This window comes from Leuciscus leuciscus, assembly GCF_965113295.1.
Source record: "Leuciscus leuciscus genome assembly, chromosome: 15".
In the NCBI taxonomy this organism is placed as follows: domain Eukaryota; kingdom Metazoa; phylum Chordata; class Actinopteri; order Cypriniformes; family Leuciscidae; genus Leuciscus; species Leuciscus leuciscus.
This window is the reverse complement of record NC_138739.1, coordinates 18,006,944-18,020,779: the sequence shown is the minus strand read 5'-3', so window position 1 is coordinate 18,020,779 and position 13,836 is coordinate 18,006,944. Positions and strand designations below refer to the sequence as shown.

At 36.9% G+C, this 13,836-nt stretch overlaps 1 protein-coding gene and 1 long non-coding RNA gene across 2 annotated transcripts in view; one reads left to right on the top strand and one right to left on the bottom strand.

The window, feature by feature from the left end:
- The first annotated feature begins 333 nt into the window (after positions 1-333).
- The window catches only part of LOC309474974 (uncharacterized protein), a 136,720-nt gene continuing 123,217 nt past the window's right edge, over positions 334-13,836 (top strand). The window contains exons 1-3 of the mRNA XM_082137593.1: positions 334-529; positions 3,074-3,409; positions 4,977-5,303. Coding sequence (XP_081993719.1) covers positions 484-529; positions 3,074-3,409; positions 4,977-5,303 — 709 coding nt within the window. The 5' untranslated portion in view covers positions 334-483. The remainder of the gene's footprint in view (positions 530-3,073; positions 3,410-4,976; positions 5,304-13,836) is intronic.
- LOC309476445 lies at positions 10,417-13,354 on the bottom strand. Its single transcript, XR_014198157.1, has 2 exons — positions 11,618-13,354; positions 10,417-11,499 (listed from the first exon to the last, which is right to left on the bottom strand). It is a non-coding gene; the product is annotated as an uncharacterized lncRNA (long non-coding RNA).

The window sequence follows — 13,836 nt, the reverse complement described above, 5'->3', positions numbered from 1 at the left end:
TTTTTTTAGTATTCTGTTTCAAGGCTACATTACGTAGCCTATATAAAATGTTTTACACTTTGTCCTAGTATTTTATGAAGTTGCAATTTCGTATGAATTTGAACGATGCGAGTCGTAGGAACACGTCCAGTCACGGGGGTTTAACAAAAAGTAGCCTAAGATGAGAACACTTCATAAGAATTTGACACCCATTCTCCAAAACATAAATGAATTACGAATTGTCACGTGACTGTGTTGCAGCTTATGGTAAAATATGTATTATTAACAATGCTATGTCATCATACAACTCCTCAAGCTCGTGACAAAGTAGTACGTGTTTGATGACAGGCGTGATTCAAAGAACCAAACAGGCTAGTTCAAGTGTTTTTGGGCGTGTTTCAAGGACGACGAACAAGCGGAATCTAAAATTACCTAATTCTTTCTAATTAATCATCTTTTTTGAATTCAGATTCTGCAGCTCTACAAAAAAACAAACAAAAAAACATGCGGAACATACTATTACTCTTTCTATGTTTGTTATTAATTTACGGTAAGTCTATTTTTTTTTTCTTTCGGTTTCGAGACAGGAAGCCATAATTTCAACGCCAAATTCAGGGAAATTAATAATGAACATTTGTGAATAATGTGTCAGATATGTGATCCGTGGTCATTGAATTTGAATCCAATGCTGCCGAAAATGTACTATAACAGTGCTTTCTACCAGGGCTGTGGTAAAGGCTAGTTGGCAATACATTCACAGATTCGAACTTCCCGGATTAATAACTCGTGAACTAAACGTTGTTAGGCTACTACACAAATAACACCTCTTTTTAATCGTAGTAATGTAGACAAGCAGCTACAGCTTAATTTTCCTCCAAACGAGCTTTCCTTCGCAGTGGACAAAATCCATTGATCTCTATACGCAGACTGAGAGACAGATAAGGGACCGTCTGCAAAGTGCAAAACCCGAAAAGTGTTACTACAAAAACAGTCAATAACTTCAATGTCACACTCTATACAGTGTCACCAAATTCAGATTTAACACCACTGCTGTGCTGTCCTGCTGGTTTGGAAAAATATATTTTTGCATATATTTTATGATTTTTAGTTATAAACAATATTGAATAACACTGTAATTCACTGTATTGTTTCCAAATTAAGTTCACACATCACTGCTGTCCTGTTATACCACTTATTTTGTAAAAATTTATTTTTGTGTAAATTGTATAACCATCAGGAGAGCAGTGATGTGTGAACTATTGAATATTTTTCATAAATTAAAATCCTAAAAAAATATGGGTTTTTTTCCCTAAAATAAGTGTTGTAGTATAACCATCAGGACAGCAGTGATGTGTGAACTGAATTTGGCAACAATGCAGTGAATTACTACCCTGGTAATCCAGAGTTCTCGCGAGAGCACAAGTTGAATTTTCTCAACGAGTTACTCTGGTGTCGAGTAATGATGCTCATTAAATATGCCCCTCGATCTGAGCTGCACCAATCACATCGGGTTATCTGATTTAGGCAGGCCAGAGGCAAGCTAAACAGATGACGACAGCGCTGTGACGTCTAAGTCATTAGTAAACATTGCAAGATGGCTATGGATGAACACCAGTGGTTTGAAATAGCTTTGGCCGCTACAATGAACGAGTTAGACTTGGCTTTTTATCTAAAACAGGAACAGAAGACGCCGCTCAAATCGTTAAGTTGCAAGAAGGACGTTTTTGCTGTTTTGTCGACCGGATACGGTAAGAGTATAATCTACCAGTTAGCTCTGCTGGTAGCTAAGCGTATGGAGCTTGTTGTGATTGGTCGTAGTGTTATCCAATTGCGTGCAGTGAGATTTTCAAATGCATGCTTGGTGCCGCCCCTCGAGCTGGCCGATTTTCATTAGTCGACGCCAGACCATTAATCTTTTAGATTTAGGTCTGGATTTCCAGGCTAGTGAATTACAGTGAAGCTATTGAATTTATGTCATAAATAAAAATCATAAAAATTATGCAAACATATTTTTTTCCCAAAATAAGTGTTGTAGTATAACCAGCAGGAAAGCAGTGGTGTATAAACTGAATTTGGTGACACTATAGTGTGTGACATTGAAGTTATTGGCTGTTTTTGTAGTAACACTTTTGGGGTTTTGCACTTTGCAGACGCTCCCTTCGGATCTGTCTCTCAGCCTGCGTATAGAGATCAATGTATTTGTCCACTGCGAAGGACAGCTCATTTCGAGGAAAATTAGGTTGTAGCAGCTTGTGTACGTTACTATGATTAAAAAGAGGTGTTATTTGTGTAGTAACAACGTTTAGCTCATGAGTTATTAATCCGGGAAGTTCGAATCTGTGAATTTATTGCCAACTTTACTCAACTTCCCCGGTTTTCCTTGACGCAATGCCAAGGGGTCCATATAAACTTTCTGAGTATGACTATTTATCTAGCACAGTGAATCTCTTATGTCATTATGTTTTATGATGTCGTATGCTAGTTTTTCATTGATCCTTTCAATTCTAAACACCCTCAAAAATAATGAGGCCTTGAACATTCAAATTTGATGTAGTTTTTAAATTTTTTTTTTTTATAGTAAACAGTGCATCTTCACCGATAGAATCTGGTTTGGTAAATATACAAAAACGTACTTTACATAATCATATCCAGTTGTGCAGTGCTAGCAATAAGTCCAACAGAGATTAATAAAATCCTATTCTTGATGAGTATTTTTGTCCTGAGACAATATGCATTTATTTTAGAAGCAACATGAAGGATTAAGACTTTATTGTTTCAGATAATGCAACTTTAGTTTATTATTTCACCTGTAAAATACGGTGGCCGAGAGAGCTCAACGCGCTGCAACTGAAGAAAGCACATGCAAATAGAAAAAAAACACCCACAAATTAAGAAAACATCTTCATCAGTTTCACAACACTCGCTCCAAATACGTATATTTGAAATGAATAGATTCTTATCCATTTGTTTTTCTTTTCTTCCATTTCCATTTGTTTTTTCTTCTTTTTTTTTTCTTCTTTTCAGCAGTTAACACAATGATCATTTAGCTGAAGTTAGAGTGGTATCAGTGAAACTGGTTCTGTTTGTATTCCAGGTGTGTCTGATACAGAGATGGATGAATCTGAACCTGTGTCAGTGATGGAGGGAGATTCTGTCACTCTACACACTAATCTTACTGAAATCCTGAAAGATGATACCATACTGTGGATGTTTGGACCAAAAGATTCTCTCATATCTCAAATAACGAGAATGGTAGATTTGACTCCAGTTTTTTTTACTGATGATGCGAGATTCAGAGGCAGATTACAGGTGGACCAAAAGACTGGATCTCTCACCATCAGAAACACCAGAATCACACACTCTGGACAATATAAACTCACCATCTCTAGTAAAAAGACTACGACAAAGATATTCAATGTTACTGTCAGTGGTGAGTATCTCAAGTCTTTCATTATAACAATGATCATGTGTTAATAATATGGTCATTTTAAACCCTGGGTTACCCTGTGTTAGTATTTATGATTATTCAGATTTCATGATTTCAAACCACACATTTGAATATGACTCATGTTGGTGTGTGAAAAATAAAGCTAATTTTTATTTTATTTTATTTTTTTATATATTTTTTTAATCTAACATTTCAAAGTGTTTTAATTCACTATAGTTGTTTACTGTTTTTGTGTCAGGTGGTACAACCAAATATTTGTAAGAAAAAAATAAATAAACACACACACACACACACACGCACACACACACACACACACACACACACACACACATATATATATATATACTATATAGTGTGACCAATTTTTCTTTACTTGGTATGATAGTGGTTATCATGAAAATAATTGAGTGTTAAACATCTTTAACTTGTCTTAGAACAATAATAAATAAAAAGTAGAATGATAATAGGCGATATTAGCTTAAATTTAATATTTATTTATCTTCAATAATCATATAGGGACATTCATTTCAGTTACACCACCTAATCTTACATTGAACCGGCTTCTATTTTGATGTCTGTATTAGCTTTTGCATATGCGATCAAGTTCATACATAACATTTTTAAATACAATAACGTTTATGATTGCATTTTCCTAGTTTTACATTGGTTGTACCACCTGACACGGAAAGTGTACCAACCTACCCATAATTGAAAGTAGCTGTTTTTATTAGTATTTGAGTACAAACCTTTTCACTTTTCCACAAGGATCAGTTGAGCTTCTCTGGTTGATGCATTTTCATGCTTACTGTCATTATCTTGTCAATTCATAATAAAAACCCATGTTTGCAGTTGCGCTACCCTGACATTTGAGAATATACAAATTACTGGAATTTTTTTTTCAGTTATCTCAACAGCTTTAAAACTACTGATATTTATACAATTTGTTTATATGAAAGGTTTCAAAAATAAAATTACCATAGTATTTTCTTTTCTTATTAAAACACCATATTAAATAGTTTTCTTAGTCTGTTAATTTGTGCAGACAGTTCCGTTCTGGGGCTTTAAGATACCATAACATAAAATAATGTGTATTATTTGAATGTACTGAAATTGAATTCAAACTAAATAGGTTTTAAGGCCCTTGCACACAGTCCGAAATTCTCATCCGAAATTTTTGCACGTTAAAAAATATATACAACCTCACGTTATGTCAATCACGCTTGCACACTGCCTCCGAGACTTTCGTCCGTCATAATAAAATTTGCATCAGGTTTGTTTTTCGGCGTTTTTCGCATCCGCAGCAAGCATTTTGAATGGGGTTTTGACAGTTCAGAGCCACCAAATCACGAATACAAAAAAACGCATACGAAAATTTCAGACTCAGTGTGCAAGGGCCTTTAGAGAATAAAGTGATACATGTCATGAATTTATCAAAATATTTCAAAAGGAATGAGAGTTTCCAAATTTTGCAACACACAAGCAGGATTTCATAATCCTAACCGACTAACTCGTTCAAAATTTGTGAAACACTTTTCTGCTTGATTTGCAGGTGTGGTTGGTGAGATAGATGGACTGAAGTTAATGTCAGTATCAGTGACAGAGGGAGAGTCTGTCACTCTACACACTGATGCTGAAATGCACAAAGATGCTCTGATGCTGTGGAGATTTGGAGATAAAGGCATTCTCCTGGCTAAAATTGATGTTGAAACTAAAGAGACCTCATTAAACGATGCTGATGAGAGATTCAGAGGCCGACTGAAGCTCGATCAAACTGGATCTCTGACCATCACAAACACCAGAACCACAGACACTGGACTTTATGAACTACAGATCCGAGGCAGTGAGAGTTCACAGCGATTCCTTCTTTCTGTCAATGGTGAGTAACTGAGTAACTGAAAGAGCTAGCCTTTCAATGTAAAAGCATACAGTATTATTAGCATTAATTTGAAGTCATTTCAGATCATCACATTGACTGACACCTTCACTGTCTCTCTTAGCCTTCCCAGATCCACAGCTTTCTTCAAGTGCTAAAGCAGGGATAGGTTTTGGTGTTTTGGTTCCTGTTCTGCTGCTCGTGGCTGCAGCTGCTGGTTTGATTTACTACCGCTGGAGGATCTCTAAATTAAAAAAGCAAAAAGGTCAGTATTTTATACTTCAAACAGGATTTGCATGTCCTGCAAACTTTCTAAAACTGGGGATGGTTTGGGGCACCGTTCTGCAGAGTTTAGCTTCAAGCCTAATTAAACACACACTTCAGGTTTATTTGAAAACCGCATGTGGTTCACACTATCCCATAATATTGTTTCGGGGGCTCAGCGTAACCTGTCATTCATCACGTTCAGGAACATTTAATGAAATGTTACATATAATTAGTTTGTGAAAGTGTTGAACATTTTATTGGTGCAGAGATTATGTGTAGTTTGTAAATTAACTGAAAATTTTATTAAATTAAATTGTCCCACTGAGTAGAATCTTAAAACACTTGCGATCTTCACTCCCACTTCAATTCTTTGGCCAAACTCTGGAAATACGTTGTGTAAGCAGACAAGCTGTCAACTGAACAGACTACAAGTGCATCTTTGTTTCACATTTCAAAGCTCATTTTGAAGGATGCATCAAGTTTTTCCTTCGCGTTCTTCAATCGCCCACAATCCTTTGCACACATTCTAATTCCCGAAAAATAAGTGACGGAAAATGAGTCGGCACTGAGCTTATCTGAGTTCATTATGAAATATAAGACAAAAATGTTTTTTTCTGTTTAATGTAAACTGAAAATAACGTAATCCAGTGGGAGACCATAGACGGCTGTCATTCACTGTATTATATGAATAGAAAGCCAGTTCATTTAAAGATTTTTAATACTAAGTGTTTTTACAAAATTAAGTTTTAATAGTATTTTCGTGCTGTGACCATGGTGGCGGGAACATGTGTGACGTAACCATACGCTCTTACTAGACCGTCTCATTCTAGCGTTTAATGCTGAGGAGTCTAGCCTACAAGCCTGTGAAGGACTAGACTAGGAAGGACTCAGCCTCTATAGCTTACAGCCTTCCGTTTGAGAAGCATCTGATTTTTAAGTGATCCTGAACACATTGATTAGCTGGTTCAGATGTGGTTTGTTAGGGTTGGAGCTGAACTCTCCAGGACAGTGGGTCCAGGAGCAGAATTAAAGAGATTTTGAATAACTTGTTTTTCCAGTAGCCTAATCATTGTATTAGTGAGATTTGTGTTATTCAGTGAATTTCTGAATAATTCACAGCACATAATCTTATTTCACTTTATTTCAACAAGGATCCATCATTACTGTTCTGCATGTCATCAAAGCCTAACTTCAACAAATGCATGTCTTCATTAAACTAACATTTTTGCCCTTTTTGAATTCAGATGCTTAAAGTGAAATGAGGTGGAGCTGGGGGAAGGGATTGAATTGAAAATGAATTTGACCATCATGTTTACCAAAATACATGCATGTACATAATAAAAACTTTTCGGTAGTGTTACAACCCATACCAACTACTATTTCACTCAAAAATTAACATTTTGCCAATTTTGCCATCATTTACTTCAGTATGGTTGTTTCAAACATGCTGTTGTTTACGCTGCTCTTTTACATGCATTGTTGACCACACCCTTCAAGCTCTAAAAAGTACCATAAATGCACTGTTGTCCAAACAATTCATGCCTAATTCCAAGTCTTCTTAAGCCAAATGATAACCCTGAGTAACTAACATACTAACATTGGTCACAGATGATGTTCCCTGGTAACACTTTATTTTACAGTGTCACTGTTACATATTTTACATGTAGTTACTATGGTAATAACTATTAATTCTGCATAATTTTATGCAACTAAGCCCAAACCAAACCCTAGTTCATGTAGTGAATAAATATTAGACACTTTACAAAGACACTTTTAAGATAAATAGTAACCTTTTCCCCTTCTGATGTGCTGTGGCAGCTTTAACATCCTTGAAGACAGTGAAGGAGGGAGAATCTGTCACTCTACACACCGGTCTTACTGAAATACAGGATACTGATACGATAGAGTGGCGCTATGCAGCTAATGACAAACTCATTGCTGAAATCCAGGGAAAGACCAGAAGGACATTGCCAGGTGCTGATGGGAGATTCATAAGCAAACTGAGTCTGGATGAGAGAACTGGGGATCTCACTATCAATAACATCAGAACCATTCACACTGGACTCTATAAACTACAGATCAACAGTGGCAGAACCAAAAAGAAGAGATTCATTGTTACTGTCAGTGGTAAGTATGTCAACTCTTCCATTGTGATAATGATTGTGCAACAGTTTAGACAGTTATTTAGACTGCTGTTTTCAGTTGATTAGTGAGCAAGAATTCAATAAACTATATTTGAATCACGCCTCTCATCCAATTATTGCAAGAAATGCTTTGTTTTAAAGCATTTAAAATGCTTTAAATTGTGTCCTTTTAATTCAAATAATAACTGTAGTTTTGGTGCTCTTTAATGTGGCGTGACAGATCCTTGTAGTTCAAGCTGCAGTGTGGAGCGGGCATGAACCGATCATCTCGTCCCTCTTTACTACTAGTTAAAGAGCACGAAATAAACATAAATGGACATCAAAAGTTCTGTTTAATACAAACGGTTCAAAATGAATCCTGTCTCATGTGATTGGTGAATCAGTGTTTCAACAGTGGAAAACGTTATAAAACAGTGAACATGCACATACATTTACCTCATGAAAGCCGTTCAGTGCCCGTTGCTCGTTAGCTTGCTATAAAAAAAAAATGTAGAGGGTGACATTTTGCAATAAAATAAATATTCTGTATATTTTTACTGAACTAACGTTAAATGTATGTGATGTTGAAACAGCAAACAAAATTCATTCAGTTTTTCTGTATTTCTGTTTCTCTGTTTCTGTGTGCTGCTGTGACATGAAGTGAGGACAGTATCAGTGAAGGAGGGAGATTCTGTCCCTCTCGAGACTGATGTTAAAATACAGACAGGGGATCTGATGCTGTGGACGTTTGGACCTGAAAACCGTCTAGTTGTTAAAAAGGAATTAGAAATGACTATTAGTGAGAGATTCAAAGACAGACTGGAGCTGGATCATAAGACTGGATCTCTGACCATCACAAACATAAAAAAAACAGAATCTGGACATTTTAAACTACAGGTCATCAGCACAGAAGAACAGGCCACGTTCAGGAGATTCAATGTGAAGGTCAAAGGTGAGTGGAACAACATTTATTATAACAAATATATATCGATACATACAAGTAGACTGGGTAAACCCAGCCTGATCTGCCGGCGATTTGATTTCACCCTGCAGCTTGGGCTGGAAACCTGTACATTTATTTTTTCCTGCTTCTGTTACAAATCTGCGGGGACCAATCAATCACAAACTGGCTTATGCACCTAGCGCGCTATTGGTGGGTTTAATCCAATCCAATTCCTTTTAACCGCTCGATGATGCTCAATGGCTTCTTTAGTTTAGTAAACAAATTGCTCGAGTGGGAGTAAATACCACTCACTTTCATGTTTTTTTTTTCACAACCTGCTCGATGCCATTGCTGCTTTGCAAACCGCTGAAAAAGTTTTCGCTGCAAAGTACGTCACCCGTATCATTGGTCTGATTGGTTGAAGGACTATCCAATTGCGTACAAAGTCATTTGAACTATGCCCGTTGATCACGCCTCTGGTGCAGTAGAAAATACAGAGACTCCCCAGACTAATGTTCAATCTTAAAAGATCTGGTGATAGCCAGACTAATATACAACAGTTCTGGTCCTTGAATCTGATTTGTCTGTGGTGTTCCATTAATTATCTAGTTTTTTAATTTATTTTTTATTTTTAAGTTTTAAGAATTCAAAAACATTTTTGCAAAGAAACTTTTTAACTACTGGCCCACTGTATATCCAGTGATAATGTCAGTGGATTTTTTCCCACTAGTTTCTCTGTTTGATTGGTCAGATAAAACTCGTTGTTTACACAGTGAATTTACAGTCGTATTGTACATTTAGTGAGCTGGTCATTATAACAAAATAAACCCCAAAAGGAGCAGCTCATGTTCAGTGAGTGCGTTTGTCAATAGCTAAAACTGTCTAAAGATGCTGCTAGTGAGGAACAGAGCAAAAATGTAAGAATCTTTTTGTTTATTCTGAAGCAAAAGGAAGATGAATGAAGTCTCAGTATCCTATACTCTTTTAATTTTCATTAGATTTGTTCTATTTATTTTGTTTTAGTTTTAGTTTTCAGTGTGTTTAGGGGAACTCTCGAGATTAGCTGCAACTGAATGTAGGCTATATTCAACAAAATGGATGCTTTCTCTTTTTTTAATATCTGTGATTGTCTGTGTATTTTCTTCCATAGGACAACAAGTGAATGAATCAGAGACTCATCGCCTGATAGAGGACGAGGCCACGAGTTCAGTTTGATGAGAAAAGACGCGCTCACCAGTGTCAATCATCTACAACCGAGCTCAACAACAGATTTCTGCTTTTATGAAAGTGAGACATGAACCTGTGTGCTGGAAGAAGACCGAATGATTTCAAAAGTGATGAGCACATGACTAACAGTAGATACTAAGATATTCCTACAGACATTAATCTCACTGCTGAAGAACTTCTGAAAGCAGAGAGAGACACAATCCTCAAGGTTAGCCATTCGCTATATATACTCTGGACCCGTGACACTTTCAAATGATCCATGGTGCTACAATTACCAAACTTCAGTACTGGAATAGCTGTAGCTTGTTTACTACTAGGGGTGTTGCTAAGGTCAAAAGAGATAAGGGGCTTAGCCCCGAGAATAAGTACCCCACCACATTTCTTCTATTAATATTCTTAATTTTTTTTCTCACTTTTGTCTGTCTCCCCCTCTTTCTGATCATCCACTTTGTGACTGTTCTCTTGTTTTGTCTGTATGCAGCTTTATATGTTCTTTGTTCTTCTTGTCTGACATTTCAATTTCAGTTCTCATTGTCTGTATTTTCTTTGTCTAGCATTTTCTTGCTTGTCTTTTTGAAGACCTGATATCTCGGTCTCGTCTTTTGTTTCCATTTTGTTTGTATGTCTAGTTAATCTCTCTTAATCTCTCGCCATCTCTTTGTCGTCTTTCCTCAATTCCTGATTGTGTGTCTTGTAGGAATTAAGGGCCAACCAAACACAAATGAATCTTCCAGATGATTCAAGTCACCTTTATTTATATAGCGCTTTTAACAATATAGATTGTTTCAAAGCAGCTTTACAGTGATAATAGGAAATTAAAGTAACAGAGATTGTTTTGGCTTTACAGCAGCTCTAGAATAATTTTTTCCCCCAGCTAAAGTTAGTTTTGATTGATTCACATCCATTGCAAAAATCATTAGTTATTAACTTAGGACCGCTTACACTACATCGTTTTAACTGAAAACACTGTGTTTGGTGGCTCGAGAACGCAAACTGTGAAATAGGTTCCGATGTGCATTTTTTGAAAAATGTTGAAAAACTTTATGAAAACTTCAAAAGCGTGAATATGTGAAAACGCTGATGGCGTGCACATGCGTATTACGTGTTTAGTCTTTAGGTATGCACATTTGAATATATATGTGCGCAGGCGCGTACCGGTATTCTGGTTGTCGCGTTGTCGTCCTTTATCAGATCTGGATCCTGCCTGGATCCGGCAGACTACTGTAAACCTCGGGATAAACAGAGAGACTAATATTAGCATAGACGCCATTCTTCTTATGATGTAACGAGTACATCAGGTGACCTAACTAACAAAACTCCCAGCTAAGTACTTTATGGCCATGCAAGCTTCAAAGAGATGAGCCTACTGTAAGACTTCATTTTCCAGCTAAGACAAAAGCTGAGATCAAATCACCTGCATTAAAGTAATAATAAAACATACCCTAGAGATATCTCAAAGAAAGAGCACAGAACACAGTCTTTATCCTAACTTATCTCATTGTTTATATGAATGAATGAATGAATGAACGAATGAATAAGGCATTTATATAGCGCTTTAAAAAGTACTACTGTACACCCAAAGCACTTTACAATCATATCAGGGAATCTTTCCTCAACCAGCACCAGTGTGTAGCATCCACTTGGATGATGCGACGGCAGCCACTGTACAACGGCACCAGTGCGCTCACCACACACCAGCTACAGTGGAGAGGAGAGAGAGTGGCCATGATAGGCAAGGGCCAATGGGTGGAATTTACCCAGGACCACCCCTACTCTTTACGAGAAGTGCCATGGGATTTTTAATGACCACAGAGAGTCAGGACCTCGGTTTAACGTCTCATCCGAAGGACGGTGCTTTTTGACAGTATAGTGTCCCTATCACTATACTGGGGTGTTAGGACCCACACAGACCTCAGGGTGAGCGCCCCCTACTGGCCTCACTAACACCTCTTCCAGCAGAAACCTTGTTTTCCCAGGAGTTATCCCATCCAGGTACTAACCAGGCTCAATCCTGCTTTGCTTCAGTGGGCAACCAGTCTTGGGCTACAGGGTGATATGGCTGCTGGCAAAATATATATTATAATATATGCTATATATGCATCCCCGTCTCCCTCCTCCCTTCATTTTCTCCATATTAAAGTCACTAAAAATTCACTAAGAATGTCTATATATCACGTATGATGTTTCTTGATAATCTATTGTAAATTCCCTTTCATGTAATGTTTTTTATATTTCAGATTTTTACGTGTGTAATTGGCATGATACATTTTTACCTGCCAAATAAAATGATATATTTGATTTATTCTTTATGATTCTGAAATCATTATTTCTAGTATAGATTAATGTGGAGTCTGGTGTTACCTCAAATCTTTGTCAAGGATAGATCAAACTGAAGGCACTAATGAATGGAGCACATCATTCGGAGAAAACCTTCTGATTTCTGTCTATTAGCAGTTTCTATAAATTCTATAAATTAGGTGAACATCACAGAACGCTGAAAAGACATACACGCATTCCTCTTCGCCTCACAGACTGAGCTGATATAGTATCACGTGCATTCAGTGAATCACATGTCCACACACAACTGCTGTTTGAACTATATTGTTTTGTGATGTTATAAATGTGGACAGTGGACAGGAGAACTGAGAAACAAAAGCTCTACACCCTGTAAAACCAAAGCTTTATTAAAAGTCAGCAAAAATGCAGATCAATCACAACAGTGAATGATTTTAGGGCTCTTCTGTATACACTATAGGGCTGAGCAAATATGGGCATAACTCTTTACTGCCCTAGTAAAAGCCTTTTAAAGGTACATGTGAATTTAACATGGCACAATGGCCTTCATAATCACAATATATGTTAATGCCGATCTAGTACAAGGGTTTCATCAATATGCTGATTGAGGACTGTTGGGACACTCCAGGCACAGGATGGTTCTGAGTCGTTTGCACCTCAATGACACGTCTGTACTATTCGCTTCACAGGACATATGCTTTCAACTACATACCGTTTATTTACCAGTGTGTTCTAATATGTAACTGCCATGTTTGGTCTCATCTGACAGCCTATAAACTGAAATGAATGTTGGTGAACTTAATAGAGATATTAAAGTATCCTAATGTACAATTTAGGTATATTGGTTAAACATGCATTGAGAATAAATGTTCTTCTCCCCCTCTTATCTCCACCCATTTCCCTCATCTTTTGGTTTCCTGTCGGTTGGGTTTGGTGTTGGTATTCCACTCATGTTTAACAATGCTTTGCAGGAAAGGTAACTTTTGATCTAGGAGAAAAGGCTTTAACCCAGTCACTCCCGCTCACTGGTTCGTAACCTCATACTACAATAAAGGCTTTTACGGCCTTTTCTGCACGACAGTGCATTATTTGTTACAACTAAGTTTTCTATACAGTATGTTGTTCCATTCTACTGTCTGTATATTTAAACATGTAACTTAATAAATAACTTTCCCTGCTTTAAAGGCTTTGAGAATCTTTCCTTTGCACTGATTATGTTGAAAGCTATAAGTGATTATAACTTTCGTAATCTAAACGTTCAGGTTAAATCCTATGTTTTCCTATCAGTTCTAAGAAAGACTGTTACCTTTAAAGAATAAGAGGTTAAATAATAACAACAACTTTAATGGAGTCAGATTAATTATATTGGAGTCAGATAAATATTTGAATTATACACGTCATCCTTCAACTGCCTTTTGTTCCGATTATTGGTTCAAAAATAGCAGCGTAAGCTTCCAGCCTTACAGTTTTTGGTGAGCCCGACGTGATACATTTTTCGCGAGTTTTAATCGCGCTGTACTTTTTGTATCCGCAACTACTTTGTTTTTTCTCATTTGACATTGGATTATTTTATCCTTGGAGTAATTGCTTCATAGCAATTGTTCATCGATGCACTTTGATTCAAAACAGAAACAGCCATTCACTGCCAGTATAAAGCTTGGAAGAGCCAGGACATTTTTTA